This window comes from Martes martes, assembly GCF_963455335.1.
Source record: "Martes martes genome assembly, chromosome: 2".
NCBI classification, from domain to species: Eukaryota; Metazoa; Chordata; class Mammalia; order Carnivora; family Mustelidae; genus Martes; species Martes martes.
The window spans coordinates 119,529,039-119,548,268 of record NC_137889.1 but is presented as its reverse complement, the minus strand read 5'-3'; the positions used below and the strand labels follow the sequence as shown (position 1 = coordinate 119,548,268).

The following is a 19,230-nucleotide window of genomic DNA, read 5'->3' as shown; positions in this document are numbered from 1 at the left end:
TGTCACCTTCTCCATGAAGCCTTTCCGAAAACTCCTTACACCTGTTAGCTAAGAGAACCTCCTCTGAAACCCCATTCAGCACCTCGGCTTCTCCTGAAGCACTTGTTACATTCTGCCTTAGTTCAAAGTTGACTATGTGTTTTTGTATTTTTTATGCTAAATTGTAACTTGAAGTCAGGATCTCTTTCTCCTCCCTTAATCTCGCACTCAACACCTGCCTCGTGAATATCCATTGTTTGAGTAACTATCTGATGCAAGAAAAACTAGGTGCACTAAGTTTTTAAAAAGTCAGGAATATTTTTTCTACCTAGTTCACAGTACATCAGGAATAGGGGATAGTTTATATTGAAAATATAACATGTTATATGTTGTACATTTTATAGTTCAATAAATTATTTAGTAAGTCTATTTTATGAGTAAGGAATCAAAGTGACTGGGGCACTGGTCTCAAAGGCTATTGAGACAGTGGGCATGTGGGAGCCAAGATGTAATTCTTCGAACATCAATTGCAGGCACTGATGAGGACAGCATCTTGACTCTGTTGACCTCCCGAAGTAATGCTCAGCGTCAGGAAATCGCCGTGGCTTTTAAAACTCTATTTGGCAGGGTAAGACTGCACTTCATCCTAAATTAGAATGTGAGAGCCCTGATATGCTTTAAGATTAGTTGGAACTCTATGAGTATTCTTTTGTAAACATTATTTATTCTGTTATTCTGATTTTACTATTCCTTTTCTCTTTTTAAATTTCTTAATTATCAGCTGTTGGTTTCCAGTGCTCACCCAGCTTAGCTCCATAATTGTTTTTCCTTGTTTGATGCTACAGAAGGGCCAGAAAATCCCCTGGTGATAGCTGCCTATCTTCTCGCCTGCTTCCTGCTCAGGACTGTTACTAGCTATTTTCTAGATGCAGACCTGTATGCTAGTCTGTTTTATTGTGACATAGTTATAGTCTTGGTTCCTTGTGGAGTGATATTTTAATAAATGAGTTTTTAGTTCATTGATTTAAGTGCTCTTATTTGAGTAACAGCTCAAATAAAATTTGTTACTTAAATGAATTACTGTGTGTATGAAAAACTTAAACATAGTCTTGTTATTCTGAAATTTTATGTTCATCATTTAATTAAGAAACAAATGCACACAAACTAACAAATAAAAAGAGTATTCTGAACATAATTTCTGGTTTCCTGTGTGCTGAAACTGAAATGGTTAGGGCAGACTGCTTTTCTTCTCATAATTATCTACACAGTTTCTCCATGGTAGCAGCTGTCTCTCAGTAGTGAGGAGCGTAATTATAATTCATCGTGTATTGGAATAGTAATAGATACTGAGAGAAAAAATTGTTTTGTCATTTGTAAAAATGCATTTATGATTTTATTTTGGGAAAATTGTTTTTTAAAGATACATGTTTCTCAGAACAGTATTTTTAAAACTATCTTTAACTGACTTTTATTCATTTTTTAACTGTTGAAGTTCAGAAAAACATTTCTTAAAAATGAATACCTTGACCCATAAGTGTCTTTGTTTTAGTTGAAGCTTTAGGTCAGCTGTCAAAAGTACATTATTCAAACCTGGGGTTTTGTTTAATTCACATGTCTTTTTTCTACGTGGAGATGGCAACGTAAATAATTCATTTGTGCAAAGGGCTATGCTTTATATTTAAGAAGACTCTCCTTGAAATTACTGCTTGGTTAATAAATTTGTGTTTTCTGTAATTTAGGACCTTCTGGATGACCTGAAATCAGAACTGACTGGAAAATTTGAAAAATTAATCGTGGCTCTGATGAAACCTTCTCGGCTTTACGATGCCTATGAACTGAAGCATGCTCTGAAGGTAAAAGAATTAGTGAAAGGAGCATTCTTGTCATGAAAACTATTATTTTATGTTGGTAATTACACTTAAAATTTTTTGAGTTATTTCTGTGAGGGTTTCTTGAGAACAAAATTGTGCAGGAGGCAATAAGAAGAAAAGGAGGGAGAAAATGACAAGTGTGTGATATAATCTTTTTGTATAGTTAACTCAGTAATAGTGGCTATTTAAAATTTTAATATTTTTGTGTAGCTCTTTATGTTTTATCTTCATGCCTGTTTTCTGATTTTTGAGATGTGTTTAAAAAATGTTACAGGTTGGGGCACCTGGGTGGCTCAGTGGGTTGAAGCCTCTGCCTTCGGCTCAGGTCATGATCCCAGGGTCCTGGGATCGAGCCCCACATCGGGCTCTCTGCTCAGCGGGGAGCCTGCTTCCTCCTCTCTCTCTACCTGCTTCTCTGCCTACTTGTGATCTCCATCTGTCAAATAAATAAATAGAATCTTTAAAAAAAAAATTACAGGTTAAGTATTTTATCTTTTAAAATAGAAAGTTGCCCGGTTATGACACAATAATATTGTTCATCATTTTAGATGAAAAAAAAAAATAACGCTACAGAGAGAATTTTCAGACAGGAAAGATTTTCTAATACACTTTCTGTCTTTCCTGTACTTCTGAATACTAAAATTGTATATATAATACTAAAATAGTAACTGATAGTCTTACTGTAATTTCATTGTAGCAAATAACTAAATATATATTCCCTTGACTGATGTTTGGAATATTGTATAAATATGACTACACTGAAGCATTTGTTTAGACTTATGGGACAGGAAGTAGTACAATCAGTGGCAGATTTTGAACGGGCAAAATGAGATTCAACAACAAGGAGATAATATAACACAGGGATTCTTACTTATGGAGTGAAAAGAGAAGAGAGCTTATCAAGTTAGGAGCTTTTCTGTGCTTATTCTCTTCATTTTCCTACAGTGCTGCTTTTGGAATAAACAAAACCTAAGCTTGTTGAAAAGGGGCTTTTTGTGGAGTACTTCTGAAATGTCAGTAGTAATTTAAAATCTGCCAGAGCATAAACATAAGTTTTTTCAGTGATTTTTGGAAAAGAAACAGAGATATAAAGAGAGTAAGGCTTAAATATGCCATTTTTAAGAATTAAGTTCAGCTCTGTCCTTGCTTGTAGCTTTTAATTTAGCAGTGTAGATAGACTTTTATCATCAGAAAAAAGAAAACCAACTAAAATTACAGTTAACCTTTGAATGACGTGGGTTTGAACTGTGCATATACTGATATTTTACAGCGCAGTATGGTTACTGTATTTTCTCTTCCTTATGATTTTTTGAATAACATTTCTTTTCTCTATCTTACTTTATTTTAAGGATACAGTATGTAATACATATATCTTACAGAATATGTGTTAGTCAGCTGTTTATGTTATCAGTAAGGCTTCTGATGAACAGTAGTAGGTTCTTAGTAGTTAAGTTTTTGGAGAGTCCAAAATTATATACAGATTTTCGACTTGGAAGGTGGTCATTGCCCCTAACTTCCACATTGTTCAAAGGTCAGCTGTACTTTCCAAAATCCAGAAAGCATGTTTCAATTTCTCTGTACTGATCCAGTTCCTAATAACTAAGCAACGCTACATTTATTGTTTACTTTGGCACAGAACTGGAAATTCCATGGAAGACTTAATTTGAGGGCCGGGGCTCTATGCTTTGAGATACAATTGTTTAAGTATCAGTGCTTCTCTGTGTAAATTTCTGTAGTTTTCATTTTTACTCTTTCAGTCTTTTTAATTGCATGTTTCATTAACATGTTTTACTTTTAAACTATTTAGAATGAAACTGATAAAAGTTAAAAATTTATATGATCTGTTATGTGTCATATATCACATACATGTAATAAATATTTTTCATTAGACAAAAAGGGATAAAATTGTCTTTGGAGAGCAAATTAATTGGAAATTTTTTATTTCTGTAACTAATACAACTTGTATACAAAGAAGTAAATATTAACTTGGATAATTTATATATTATATTTATATAACTAGGCAATTTGGGTAATTCTAGGAAAATAACTCTTTAATCTTATTGACATATGCTCTCATTAAAAATAAATTTCCAAACAGGGAGCTGGGACAGATGAAAAAGTGCTGACGGAAATTATTGCTTCAAGGACACCTGAAGAGCTGAGAGCCATAAAACAAGTTTATGAAGAAGGTAAATGTTTGGAATTACATTTCCCCTTCATCTCCACTGTCACTTTTTTACTTTTGTAAAGTGAGTACAGTTCATAGTTACGAGGCAGGCCGTTTGGGATTGCTAAATGAACGAAGGAGCAAATGAATGAATAAACAACGTTTATGTATAATAAGCTTGTTTCTCCTTCAGTAATGAAAAGACTGCTTTTTACTAGACCTGTATCTATTTTGGTCCTTAAGGGGAGCTTCTGATGAAGATGGGAATTTACTTTAACGTAGAATTTGCAACTGGTGGAGAGACATACAGGTTATTTTTATTTTACATGAACTTCAAGATGTAGGTGGTTTTTCTTCCAGAAAAAAAAAAAAATCAATTTATGTTGGTAGAAGTTAAGAGTTATCTAAAAGGCCCTTTTGGAATTTGGGAAAGGACACCATGTCCAAACCAGAGTTGAAAATGTTTGAGAAAACATGTGTTCGTTTTAGTTAATGGCAGTACTTGATTGAACACTCTGCAGTTTAATTTTTCTCTTTGGTGTGCCTTACTTTTTTGTGTGAAAAGAAATCTATTATTTCAGTCTGAAGTATATTCTGTGAATGGAGCCAAGAAAATGAAATAAAAAGTCAAGATAGAGTGTTCTTTCCTCATCACATTTGCTGTACCAGACTCTTTCCCCTACCTGACTGAGGAGGAGCGGACCATTGAGATTGTCCTCTCAGTCCTCAGACCAGCAGGCTGAGTGTCTTCAGAAATGGGTCCCTGTCTTGGTATTAGTGTATTCATCTTGGAAATGACCTTGTAACTCAGCAAGTCAGAACAGTGTGAAATTTAAATAATTAACTTTCTGAAGTGCTGAATATTTCTCTCCTGATTCTCTTTTTATAGTTGGGTAGGTCCCCACCAGCAAGGCAGAGGGGATACATGTAACTTAACTGCAGAAGATTACCTTTGAGTTTTAGTTGATGTAATGTTCTGAGACCTCTCTCCGGGGATGTTGACATGTGTGAGGGAGCCTTTGTTTGTGGGGTGACAGACGGGGTGCTGTCACGTACTACGCACTAGCTGTGTGTCTGGTGGTGCACAGGCTGTCATGAATGACACAAAAGGTGCCCATACCATAGCTCCTGTCCTCAAGGAGTTTGCAGTGTCTCTGGGGTGACGGGATTGAGAAACCGACTGCAGCTGTTAAAGGATAGTAAAATCCAAACTAAAGTCAAATACCAAAAAATGTTTAATGTAAGAATTCATTTAGAGCAGAGAGGTCATCAAGGCTTTTGATGTTAGGACAGGCTCTGTGGTGCTGTGAGACAAGGTTTCAAGACAAAAAAAAAAAAAGACAAAAACATTTTTGGCGTGTGTGTCCCTCTCTGCAATGCCGTGGGGATTGGAGTGAGAACAGTGTATGGAAGGAGTGGAAAGAAGCTAGCTGTCATGGGGGCTATGTGCATGTCTGGTGTGGAGATAAATGAGTCAATGCAGGGTGTGTTGTCGATGGTTTTACGTGACTGGGTGAGAGCTTTGCTCTTGATTCAGAGGTGGTGTAAGTTCCTGAATGGGTGGTGGAGTATTCAAGGGACAATGAAGGAGGAAGGAGATTGAATCAGATGGCTGATTAGTAAGCTAGAGTGTGGGGAGGTAAGCTAGGCAGTTATGGCCCAGCCTAGGTGGGCCAGTGGTGGGAGGTGTGACAGGGATAGATGAGAGGGAGCAGAACTATTTGAAGGGATTTGGTCATTAATCAGATACAGGTTTTGTAGTACACAAAGGAATAGAAGATTCCTTCAACATTTGGGATTTGGGGAACTGGTTGAAATCAAGATGGAGCTCTTCTACACCTTTTAAAACAGAAATGTCAGGCTTTTAAAGTTTGTCTGCTTTCAAATAATGATTAAATATTTAAATGTCTTAGAGCTGCCTTCAATAGCAGCTCTTTGAGACATAGTGAAGAGGGCTTGTAGACCTGTGTAGATACCAGTTCTCCCCTTTGCTGTGGCCTCATGTGGAATAACTGGAAATAGAGGTGGGAAGGGGCATATTCTAAAACTCACTGCTCTCTCTCAGAGTTAACTTTATTTGCTGCAGAGGAAAAAAAATATTAGGGGAAAGAATAACTATGCCTAAAGAAAGAAAAACTCAGAATTTTAGAGGACAGATGACCTTTAGAAACTAATCATGTAAAACATTTGAAAGATAGCATGATAGAGTTTAGAATTATGATCAGTTATATGTTAGAGGTCTTCCTGTACCATCACACGTCTCCAGAGTAATAACTGCATTCGTTGAGAGCTTTTCTAAATGGCTCAGTCTGGATTTAGGCTGGGATTGAGTGCTTTTTGGAGGCTTTTATTTGTTTTCTACCAGCCACTCATATAAGCATTTGCCTTTAGTCTTTAGAGCCCTCAGAGACAAAGTAGAAAACATTTATACTAATCAAGTATTCCTTCCTTTACATCTCTTCCATTTGATTAATGGGGCAGGATATCTTTTTTTTAGTTGAAAGAAGCTATAAATAAGTATGAAATTATTCTGTTGCAGAATACGGCTCAAGCCTGGAAGACGACGTGGTGGGGGACACGTCAGGGTACTACCAGAGGATGTTGGTGGTTCTCCTTCAGGTATTGGGTGTAGACTATTTAAAGTTTGATTAAAAAATCTGAAGCTGGACTGGTCTGAATCTAGTTAAGTAAGGTCATTTAAAATTCTTTAACCATTTCTCATACTTGCTGGATTGTGGTTGCATGTTGCCTGTGTTGATTTGTGTTTCAGAATATCTGACCTGAACTCTTAATAGCTAGCTAACTTTTGGGATTTTTTTGTTTGTTTGTTTGTCTGTTTTTTATTTTAGATATCGCTATTCTCTTTCATTCATACAATTTAAAATTAAGAGGGTCAGATTGGTTTTGAACAGTGCTGTATAATGATGTGAAATATTGTAGAATTGCATATTATTCCTAAGAGAAAGAGCTTGATGTGCACAGCCATCAGGTGGAACCAATTTTCCTTTTGAATAAAAATGCTCATGTAATTCATTGATGTGACATTATCTCTTACAGGCGAATAGAGACCCTGATGCTGGAATTGATGAAGCACAGGTTGAACAAGATGCTCAGGTGAGATGGGGTATGTGGGACTTTACGATGACGTATGAATGAGTAAAAGAATCCACGCTAATGGGAAATCATAATCTGTATTGTGATAGCACCTAAAAATAATCTTACTTATGGGCCCTTTACAAATCACAAGACTCATGTAAGTATATTTTTCTCATTTTGATCTGGCCAGCTAAATATTTTGTCCCCAAAGGGAAATGAAATAAAATGAGTTACATCTAAATAGTGACTTTTACCTAGATATAATTTTTTTGTGATTATGGAAGTTCACAAAATAGATAATTTTACCAAAATACACAGGTATTATTGATTCCACTGCCAGTGAGGCAGTAGGTATCTTGGCAGGAGAGGATAAAGAAGAAAGAATAAGGTATTTTAGTGGTAAATGGTGTTTTAATAGGTAGTAGATTATAAAAGTTATTGTAGTATTTGGGAATTCTCCCACCTTTCTTTTGATAGAATTCTATAGGATTGTTTTCTTGTCAGCTGCTTTTTAGTGACTTCCAAATGGAATTCTCTACCTAAGTGGCTTAGGTACAGTATAGTGTCACTATGGTTAATAAGTAATCAGATGTTAACTATAGAGAACAAACTGATGGTTGGTTACCAGAGGGGAGGTGGGCGGGGTGCGGGGGTGCGGGGGGGCGGGTGGGGGGGTGGGTGAGATAGGTGAAGGGGTTCAGGAGTACACTTCTCATGATGAGCCCTGAGTAATGTATAGAACTGTTGAATCACTATATTATACACCTGAAATTAATACAACACTGTTAACTATACTGGAATTAAAATATGTTTAAAACCCGTAAAGACGTATATAGTCAAATGTGGAAAATAAATATTAGGAAATTTGAAACATGAGACTTGAAAACTGGAAATTGGTAATAAAGGATTTATTTGCATTCATAAAATCACATACCAAAGTCCTGTCTCTCTGGTCACATGTTTCAAGTAATATACAGTTCTTTTTTTTTTTTTTAATAATTAAAAAAAATATTTTATTTATTTATTCATGAGAGACAGAGAGAGAGATAGGCCGAGGTAGAGGGAGAAGCAGGCTCCCGCGGAGCAGGGAGCCAGAGGTGGGACTCCATCCCAGGACGCTGGGATCACGACCTGAGCCGAAGGCAGCCGCTTAACCAACTGAGCCAGCCAGGCGCCCCAAGTAATATATAAGTCTGGTAGTTAGTCATACACCACTGAAAAAGGAAGAGCCATATTCACTCCTCTAGCTGACTGTTCTCTAGGAAACAACCATTGGCTGTGTAATCTGAATTTATTAATAGGAAAGAGAGAGCATTATTATTCTTTTGGGTGGGTTGCTTTTATCATGGTTGCAGAATGCCATCATCTCTGTGCCTAGTTGGAGACAGAAGGGAGGCGAACGCACATATACTGAGGACTGTCTATGCCATATTTGATGCTTCTCTCACCATCCTCCATAAAATTCAAACCTCTTGTGTCATGTCCCTATACACAACCTTAAAACTTCGGTGGATCCCGTTATCTCAGAATAAAGTTCAAGCCCCTAAATGTGATTTTAAGCCCCTTCGTTACCTGTCCCTTGCTTTCTTATGCCTCCAGCCTCTCTTGCTCTCTCTCCACCTGCCCCTTCCTCCACCCATTCACCTGACTGCTACCCCTTCAGGAGTCAGTCCTCGGGTTAGTTACTTTTCAGGTGTCCCTGCCTGACTGCTCCAAGGGTATGTCAGGCGCCCCTTCCGGGGGCAGTCCAGCTGCCGTATACTGAAGCTGTTTACCTGATGGCCTGCCCAGGGCACTCCGAGCTGTCTGTCCAGTTTGTAGCCTCTGGATCTAGCATGTACTAGGCTCTAGTATCTAACTGGTGAGTGGATTAGTGTATAACTCTGAAGAACAGGGGATGATTTCTCTTTTATAGATAAGGAAACGGAGGCTCAGGGATTTGAGAGTCAAGTCCATGGCCCCCACTGACTAGTAGTGGAGCTGGGATTCATACCTGGGCCGTCTAACCCCAAAGCCCTTTCTCTTTCATTTAGACAGCAGTCTGTGTTGCCTGCTAATTCCTCTCGCCCATTGCCTATACCATATAAAACGTTTATTAAATATAAATTGGAAGTACAGATCCAAACCAACTCTGCCTTCTTGGCAGAAGAAATTTGCCCCCTTGAGGAGAGAGTGGTAGATCAGCTCTTCAAAACTATACTCCTAACTATTGGAGACAACCTTATTGCTTTCCAAGCATTAATTACTTGTGGGCTTTGCTGGAAACTGTGATTCTCACACTCTGAACTCTTAACAGTGGGAGTTCTAGATGCTTTTTGGTGGTCACAGTGGAAGAAACCAATTCTAGTAGTCTTGGATGACTGCAGGGAGGTCTGCATTAGTAGGCAGTGAGACGACTTCCCAGCCCAGCTGGTGTTAAAATGAGAGCATGGCTGCAGTGTGAGGCTAGGGAGTGCAAACCGTGCGTTTTTTACCTCATTCTCATTGATTTCTGTCCTCAGAGCACTCAGTGTAGAGCAGTGCTTCTCAAGTCCATGTGAATCACCTGGGGATCTCGTTAAACTGCAGGTTCTGACTCAGTAGGTCTGGGCGGACCAGGGAATCTGCATTTCTAACAAGCTCTCAGGTGTTGCCCCTGGCATCTGGGGACCACACTTGGAGTACCAGCGATGTACAGGTGTCACTTACCTGTTATGCAGAGGATATGACTATTCAGGACTGTGAAGGGGAAAGTTATACATCTGAAAACTGTTTTATGAAGTTACTTTAAAATATCCCTTGAATAGAATTCAGGTTTTCCTTACCCTTTCCTTGAGCAGGAACAACCTAGAATATGCTACGCTGGCTATTAGTCTTGGATTCTTTAAAATGTATTATTGGGGCCCCTGTGTGGCTTAGTCGGTTGGGGGTCCAGCTCTTGATTTCTACTTAGGTCTTGATCTCATGGTCCTGAGATGGGTGGCCTCAGGGCCTGGGGCTCCGTGCTCAGTGGGGAGTCTGCTTTTCTCCTTCTCCCTCTCTGCCTGCCCATCCCCTCTGTTCTCACGCTCACCTGTGCAATTACGCACAGTCTCTCTCTCAAGTAAATAGATAAATCTTTGGGAAAAAAAGTACTATTATGAATGAATTCAGCTGGTTAAAAATAATTATCCTTTTGGTGTTATGAAACAGTATACATCCATTTCTTTCTTGTACCAAGGGCAGCTGGACTGTTATCACTAAGGGGAATTTCAGATTTCTTAATTGAGAGTAAGCTGAGACAAACAAAGGGCTCTTTCATAAGCTTTTGAATTTTTTTCTCTACTGATACCTGGCACAAGAGGATTCCTTTTATTTCAGGGATTTGATAAGCCACAGTGAGTCATTTACCTGGGAATTTAACATTTTGTAGATAACCCACTTTACTTTCTTACATTTTTATTTTTATTTTTTTTAAAGATTTTATTTATTTATTTGACAGACAGATCACAAGTAGGCAGAGAGAGAAGGGAGGAAGCAGGCTTCCTGCTGAGCAGAGAGCCCGATGCGGGGCTCTATCCCAGGATGCTGGGATCATGACCTGAGCCGAAGGCAGCGGCTTTAACCCACTGAGCCACCCAGGTGCCCCTACATTTTTATTTTTTATTTATTTATGTATAGTTTTTTTTTTTTTCTTACTTTCTTACATTTTTAAGGTGAGAAACTGATTTTCTCTCCTCCTCCTCCTCCTCCTCCAAATCCTCGTTTCCTGATCTTGGAGAGCAACCTGAATTTACAGGGGAAGGTGGGGAAAAAGGGAAGGAGAAGGCACTCAATGTTTACTGAGTACTTGCTATTGACTTCCTGACACTGTTTGATGCATTCATTATATAAGTTACATCATCTCCAGTAATGACTGTAGAAATATTATCGCTACTCTAGGTATTATTAAGTATTAATTATTAAATATTATTCCTTCACTCTAGGTGAAGATGCTGAGCCTCAAGAGATTAAGTAACTCATTTAATATTTCACAGATAAAGATGAGGCTCAGATCTTTTTGACTTCAAAACCTCTGGCCTTTGCACTGAACTAGAGGTTATCCAACTATATACCGCCGCCTGTGAGGGGAGTGGGGAGGGTGAGGAGGTGTGAGGGTCCGTCATCCGGACCTGCTCTGGGGATAGTCAGCACCCTCATTTAGAAGAAAGCACTCTTACATTAAAACAAGGTGAAATAAAACTTTTAAATATTGTTCCACGTGAAGATTATCATTACTACTGCATATGATTTACTTAATAGATTTAGAATAGATCTTGATCTCAAACATAATTCTTTCAAGAAAATAAAGAGTGTATAGTTTAAAATAGCCATTTCACAAATTATTCCATATAACAGGCTTAACTGCTCTACTTACTAGAGATGATTTCAAGAAATATGGAGTAGTTGTTAAGAAAGGAGTGATTCAGCAATGCTTGCAGTATAGTAGGGGGTGCACCCTCTTTTTTGGGTGTTAATGTGTGTGTATGTCTTACCTACATGTAGAAAACATACTGGAGGTGGTAACCAGTATTTTCAGAATATTGACATTCATGGTAATTTTTTTCTTATTTGTGTTTTATCTCTTGTACAAAATTCCTCAGTGAACATGTGTTATTCTTGTTATTAGATTTAAAAAGTTACTGGGGTGCCTGGGTGGCTCAGTGGGTTAAAGCCTCTGCCTTCAGCTCAGGTCATGATCTCAGGGTCCTGGGATCGAGTCCCGCATCGGGCTCTCTGCTCAGCAAGGAGCCTGCTTCCCCCATCTCTCTCTCTGCCTGCCTCTCTGCCTACTTGTGATCTCTGTCAAATAAATAAATAAAATCTTTAAAGGTTGATTTGTTGGGTTTTAATAAATTATCCACATTTCAGTAAGTGGAGTCAGGTTTAATGATGGTGTTTGTGTATATAATTTTATTTTTTCAGCAATATATGAACACGAAAAAGCATGTATTTTCCATGTAAGAAAAGGAAACATGGACACTCAATCTATTCAACAAGTATATATTAGTTACCTACTGTGTGCCAGGCATTGTGCTATATGCAGAACTTTTAAAAATTCGTTGTGGTCTTTTAGAAATGTGAAAACTCTTTGTAGCTAGTTTTGGTTTAACTGCAGTTGAAAAGAGAAAATACAGAGTTTATTTTTTGTCATGTGTTGCTGAACAGCTACCGAGTAAACAAAACAGAAAACATAGTTTAGCTCCTAGTTACATTCTTTTCCAGTCTGTAAGCAGATGTGTCAACAGTGAGGTCATCCGAAATTTCCACCAACCACACTATTATCCCAAAAGCCTGGAAGTACAGGAGACATTTTGGGAACCTTTCATCTTGCCCCATTGCTGTGATTTATCGCTTTGACTTGTTAATCTTCTGTGCACAGTTCTGTGGTGAGCTCCAGAGTAGCTCCAAACTCACCTCACTGAGTTCAGGAAACATTAGGATCAAAAAGTATAAGATGATGAATCTTATGTACAGGGAGTGGCACACCGGTGTCTCTCAGAACCTGGAAATGAGGTGGAGAAACAGTTTACTAATCGAGGTTGAAATTTTCACAGGCTTTGTTTCAGGCTGGAGAACTGAAATGGGGGACAGATGAAGAAAAGTTTATCACCATCTTTGGGACACGAAGTGTATCTCATTTGAGAAGGGGTGAGTGACAGGAATGTGCGTGGTACAGGTACTTCGGCTAATTTTGAAAATACAGGAGCTAGTGTGCCAAAATATGTTTTTTATAACAGGCACTTAGCGGAGTGAGTCAGGTTTTATATTTCTTCATACTGGTAACCTTGAAAAAATCTCACAATTCTCTTCGCTGCTATTGCAGTTTTTACAGAACTAGAGATCCTTAGATCCCCCCTTTACTGTCAGGGTGATGAGGAAGCTGGATTGTGAATCTCATAGTCACTAATCACTTAGCTACAGTTCACTTCAAGCATTTCTTCCTAAATAGTGGCACCCACGATCTCATCTTTGGGTTCTTGTGGTATCGGTGGGAATGAGTTCAAGTGACAGGAAACCCTATACTAATCAGGGCTTTAAAAACTGGCTTTCCTGTAGGAAGGATTCCTTGGCTGATTCAGCAGGACCTGAGTGGGATCTTTCTGTTTTTCTGCGCCACTGCCCTTGGTGTTTGGGGTTTTCTTTCTTGTGCTCTGTACCTCATTGTCAGCAGATGGCTACTGTAACTCCAAATTTATCAACATTAACAGCAAGAAGAAAAGAAAGGGATAAACTAATCCTATCTGTTTCTCACTGTTACTAAGGAAAGATTTCTCAGAATCCTCTGCAGCAGATTCACCTTTGGGTCACATTGGTTATAACTAGTAAGTAGAGGCTGGGACCTCAGTGAACAAAGAACATTTATAATCCATTGTTTAGGGCCTGGTATATTGCTGCTCTGCCACAAAGTCAGGGTTCTGTCAGCAAGGACAGAGGGGAGATTTGTGTTCCATGGGACAAGACCTGGTTAGAGTAAGTATCTTCTTTCTGTACAGAATGATCCTTACATGACTCAGAAATCATTTTCCTTTTTTATAGTGTTTGATAAATACATGACTATATCAGGATTTCAGATTGAGGAAACCATTGACCGAGAGACTTCTGGGAATTTGGAACAACTACTCCTTGCTGTTGGTAGGTAGTTTTACAATGAATCTAATATTTATGTTGTTAAGAGCTCAAGTATTTTATTCAGTTGAAGCTGTATCTGAAAATAACCACTTCTTCCTTTATGAAGAGCTTATTATGATACTTGAGTGAAGCAAACTCCCACATTTCCAACTCAAAGTCTGTTCTAATGTTGGAAATATGTGATTATCTGGTTAGTTCATCTAATCCTATGGAAATATGAAAACAACTGTTTATAAAAATCATTTTGAAGCTGTATTAAAAACATATTGTTATGAATTTGAAGTGTGGGCAATATGTCAGGGGCTTGTAAATACTGTTTCTGATACTGGGTAGAATTTTAGTATCCTTTTGAATACTGTCCTCACAGGTTTGAGGCAGACTGAGAAATTGGCATCTGAGGTAGAAAAAGTATCTTTTGTACGATGGAAGATATGATGATGGTGGTTTTCAGATTACTTTGGAAATTTATTTTAGTTAAAAAGTTAGAATGATCTGGAAAAATTGGAGAACCGAGTTCATGCAGTTTATGGTAGTGTTACATACTATGCAAATCCAGGGAGAATCCAGTCTGTGAGTTCCCAGGGACCCTAGTTTTCATATGGGTTTGGAGTGAACCTCTGTCTGCTGTTTCTTGTGAGTATTTGGCATTGAGCTCAAGTTTTTGTGCTGTCCTCTGGAGAATAAACTAAAGAGGTGCATGAACCGGCACTAATAGTAGCCTTTGATTTGACTTCCGCAGTTAATGAATTTGAATAGGAAACTTTCAGACAGCCCCTTCCTTAGAATACACTTAAAATAATGGCATGTTTAGTTCCTATTTGAGTTTTGTTTAGACACTGGAAGAGAGAGGATAACTCCACCCCCCAATCATGGATTGTTATTTCTGTATATGAACTTTTCTATTGATAGTTTCTGAAGCTGAGCTGGCTGAGGTCTGAGCAGCCCTAACACAGAGTAGATACATTCATGTTTAGGGAAGATACTTTTTTCTGTTACCAGTTTATCTGGGTGTCTCTGCTGAATTGGGTAAATCTTATGCTGCTCCATGCGAATCATGGATTATAAGAGTCTGGAGAGACTGCCCGGGGTAAGATTACGGAAAGATAGCCCAAGATTTGTCACAGGTTAGATGGAGTGGGTACTTTGTGCTATTTGCTTGAATGTGTGGATCGAAAACTTCCAGGACGTTTGTATCATTTCCTGAAGGTGAAGAAGGTTGTGGTGTAACAGCCCAGGCTGCTGAACTGTGATCGCAGAGAAGTGCTCAGAACAGAGGGGTGTTGAAAACCTCACATGCCCGTTCTACACGGCTCTCTCTGCAGAACTCAGAACCTTCAGGAAATTCCAGCCTGGTTTCTAAGAAAATACTTGGTGAATAAGGAGATCAGATCTGCCTGCAAATGAACAGTTTTTTTTTAGCTGAGGTTATTTTTATGCTTGTAAATAAGTAGAGCAAAAAGCAGGAAGCAAGATTTTATTTTTAATCACTAATTCTTTTCCTATCAGTACAGCTTCTGACCATCATATTATTTATTTTCTTAGTGAAATCTATTCGAAGTGTACCTGCCTACCTTGCAGAAACCCTCTACTATGCCATGAAGGCAAGTGCATACCTTGAATCTTCTGTCTAATTAATTTATCTTTCTAGCTATCTTTCCCTGTGTATTAATTTGATTTAAATGATAGCTTTGGGGTTTTTAAATTCTCCTTAAAACATGCAGTTCAGTTCTACCAAATTGTTCTACTTTATGAATTCATCCTAACTCAGGGGAGTTTGATGCTGTGTTTGACATCCAGAAACAACGTGCCTCCCTTTTCTTCTTTCTTACAGGGAGCTGGAACCGATGATCATACCCTCATCAGAGTCGTGGTGTCCAGGAGCGAGATTGATTTGTATAACATTAGGAAGGAGTTCAGGAAGAATTTCTCCACCTCTCTTTATTCCATGATTAAGGTAGTGGAAACTTTCTTTAAATTATGTTCAGAAATCCAGAGCACACCAAATAAATAGCATGTAAGACACAGATGGGAGAACCCACTTGCTATGTAAAGTTTCAAATTTTAGTGGCGTGATTAGAGCCAGGACTTACAAAGCTTGGTTTATGTTCCTAAAGTACAGATGATGGCTCCCAAGCGAAAGATCGGCTCTCAGTGAGCTTAGGAGCATTATTTAGAAGTGGTGACAGATGAATCATCAAACCCAGCCCCTGCCCCCAAAGATAATGTGTGTGTTCTTTCTCTCTTGTATCAGTTCCAGCTGTCTTTATTAGTTCCTCCTTCCTTTTACGTTGGTCTGTCTTTATTGTCTGTTATCACCTTGTCTCTGGTATTAGTTCATAGTTCAGGAAAGAACCAACGGGGTCCTATCAGAAATAAGTTAAGAGTTTAGGTATTACTATCATTTTTTGTCTTTTTTAAAAGGGAGGGAGATTGTGGCTCATATTTAAATATGGCTTAAGGCTTTTTGACTTTCTTTTCTTCCTTCCTTCCTTCCTTCCTTTCCCCTCCCTCTCTTTCTTTCAATAAAAGGGAAAATGGGCCATATGCAAATCAGATCTCCGCTAAGCAAGCTTTGAACTTTGTGTGTGTGGGGTGGCTGGGTTGAAGGGCACTGGGGAGTTCTCGCATTCAGTCTTTGCTTGAAACATTCATTTATCACACATATCTGTGTAAGACAAGCAGAGGTAAAGCATATCTTGCCCTCCATCTTTGAAGCAAAAACATGGCAGCCACATAGTCCCAGGATTGCCTCCCTTGGCCAGATGTGTAGTATGTGATAGTAACTTACAGGTTTAGAAAGCTTGATTTGAATGTCACTGTAAAAGCTTCCTTGTTCTCTGCGTTACCAGAGGGAAGAACATACTTCATTGTCTCAGAGCTGTGCTTTTAAGGGGTAAAATTAGAAAGTTAAACATGTGTTACGTTGGTAGGAAACTCCTTGTGTAACATTCCTGATGTGAAAGTCACATACACAGAGATTATCCACTTGGGAGAAAAGTCACATGAATAAAACTTGTTGCCAGACTCTTAGGTTTTTTTTTATTTTCTGCGGCTTCTGTGACTCATGGAAGTTAATGGAGTACATTTGGGTTTCAGGGTGATACGTCTGGGGACTATAAGAAGGCCCTCTTGAGGCTCTGTGGAGGAGAGGACGACTGAGGGAGCAGCTGCGGGGGGATCCTGCACGGTGGTGCCTGTCCCGCCACCTCGACCTTCCTTCGCATCTCACTGCACTTCATGTATGCCCGTGCCTGACGCGTTGCCTTATTCATACTAGCATGCTAATGACCAAAACATACATGTCACAGAAGAAAAATAGTGGTGCTTCTTGCTGATGTTCAGTAAAGCTCTTTCTCTTCGTCTGTTGTAGTACTGAAGCGTACTTAACGTTACTAAAGTCTAAAGTCTGGATCATTTAGATTTTCTTTTAAAAGATCTGACTGCTTTTAGCCTTTTTAAAAAAACTTCATTTATATTAAATTGATAACTGTATTTCCTTAATTGGAACCTTAGCTTTAAAATGACGAGCTCTGGAAGTGTGATTAATCAAGTTTGCTACTAAACTAAACCTGAAATGTTAACGGTGGTTGCATTCAAAAGATTAATGAGAAATAAACATTTCCTTCCCGTTGAATCATGTGTGGGTGTGTGTTCAGAAAACGTTTTTTAAAATTATTTTTACTGGACTTTGATACAAGGTTACTTTTAGTTTCCCGTGATTTAGTTTCTCTGTGCTGTGCTCTCCACAAGTGCCGTCAGCTGTCAGCATATAACACTGTTCCAGTATCGTTGACCAGAGTCCTTATGCTGCCTTTTATGCCTACGACTTACTCATTACATCACCGGGGGTCTGTATCTCCCACTCCCCTTCACCCAGCTTGCCCATCCTCCCCACCCCACTCTCCTCTGGTAACCATGTTCTCAGTACTTACAGGTCTGATGCTGTTTTTGTTTGTTCGTTCATTTCTTTTTTAGGTTATACATATGAGTGAAATCATTTGGTATTTGTCTTTCTCTGTGACTTATTTCACGAAGCGTAATACCATTAATAATGATACCTTTTTTCAAGGCGGTCATTGACAGTGCTGTTAACCAACAACTGTTGGTTTTACAGTTTGGCTTTTGGGTGATAAACTTGAATTTACAGTTGGCTTTTGGGTGATAAACTTGAACTATAGCTGCATTCCTCTGCAGTGTGGAATGAGGGAGATGTTCAAGGGGTCTCTGGTTTATTTGTAGCATATTTATTTGGGTATCAGTTAAGGCAATGCTTATGATGCTAGGTTCTTAGTAGAAAAGCTATCTTAAAATAACCTAAAAATGAAAAAGAAATAAATAAAACAACCTAAAAAGTCAGAGTGCTACTTTTCTCTTTCCTATTACCAATTTGTTTTTCCAGTTTCATCTGCTAAGTTCTTTGAGATAAAAAAGCAGGCAATATCTGTTAGGAAGAAGCAGTTTCTCTTAATGTTTACTTTTTGGCTTTCTGCATTCAAACTGCTTTTTGAATTGGGGTCAGTTTCCTTTTTGCACTGACTCCCTTGGATATGCATATTTTTAAGAGCATGTGATTGCTATTAATAAGACATTTTTATAAATGGACTACTCCCTTTGAAAATTTTTAAATATAATGTTCTTGTCACAACCTTGGCTACTAATCAGAATGGAACCTTAAAAGTTATGTGTGTGTGTACATGTGACTTTTTTTTTTTTTGAAAAGCTTTCTAGGTGATTCTGATGCAGAGTCAAGTAGAGAATTAATTGTGTATATATATTTTCCAGTTTTATTAGGATATAATTGACATATATCACTGTATAAGTTTAAATTAGACAGCATAATTAATTGATTCTTACATATATCACAAAATGATTACCATAGTATATTTAGTTAATACCCATCATCTCATATAAACTAAAAAAAATATTTTTTCCCTGATGAGAACTCTTAGGCTCTGTCTCAAATACAAATACTACACTATAGTATAGTGTGAATTATAGTTACCATGTTGTACATTACATCCCCAGTACTTACTTATCTTAAAACTTGAAGCTTGTACCTTTTGACAACTTTCATCCAATTACCCCATTCCCCATCCCCCACCTCTGGTAACCACAAATTTGATCTTTTTTGTAACTTTGGTTTGTTGATGTTATTTTTGGGATTTCACATGTGAGATCATAGAGTATTTATATTTTCTCTGACTTATTTCACTTGGCATTATGTCCTCAAGTCTCACACATGTTGTCACAAATGACAACATTTCCTTCCTTTGTATAGCTAAGTAATATTCTGTTATTTGCCCCATTTTCTTTATCCATTCATCCACTGGTGAACGATTAGGTTGCTCTCATGTCTTGGCTTTTTGTAAATAATGAACTGCATTAATTAATTAATTAATTAATGAGCTGCAGTGAACATGGGCTGTCTCTCAAACCTTTGTGATTGTCCAAGCAGCCAACTTTTATTCCTAGTGGCTCCCAGGAGTT

At 38.2% G+C, this 19,230-nt stretch overlaps 1 protein-coding gene across 1 annotated transcript in view; it reads left to right on the top strand.

Annotated features, from left to right (window-relative positions):
- The window catches only part of ANXA5 (annexin A5), a 30,320-nt gene extending 12,271 nt beyond the window's left edge, over nucleotides 1-18,049 (top strand). Inside the window, exons 4-13 of the mRNA XM_080797174.1 lie at nucleotides 513-607; nucleotides 1,719-1,832; nucleotides 3,949-4,039; nucleotides 6,557-6,636; nucleotides 7,075-7,131; nucleotides 12,669-12,762; nucleotides 13,651-13,746; nucleotides 15,286-15,344; nucleotides 15,575-15,697; nucleotides 16,840-18,049. Of these exons, the coding sequence (XP_080653300.1) occupies nucleotides 513-607; nucleotides 1,719-1,832; nucleotides 3,949-4,039; nucleotides 6,557-6,636; nucleotides 7,075-7,131; nucleotides 12,669-12,762; nucleotides 13,651-13,746; nucleotides 15,286-15,344; nucleotides 15,575-15,697; nucleotides 16,840-16,902 (872 nt within the window). The 3' untranslated portion in view covers nucleotides 16,903-18,049. The remainder of the gene's footprint in view (nucleotides 1-512; nucleotides 608-1,718; nucleotides 1,833-3,948; nucleotides 4,040-6,556; nucleotides 6,637-7,074; nucleotides 7,132-12,668; nucleotides 12,763-13,650; nucleotides 13,747-15,285; nucleotides 15,345-15,574; nucleotides 15,698-16,839) is intronic.
- Nucleotides 18,050-19,230: the final 1,181 nt, after the last annotated feature.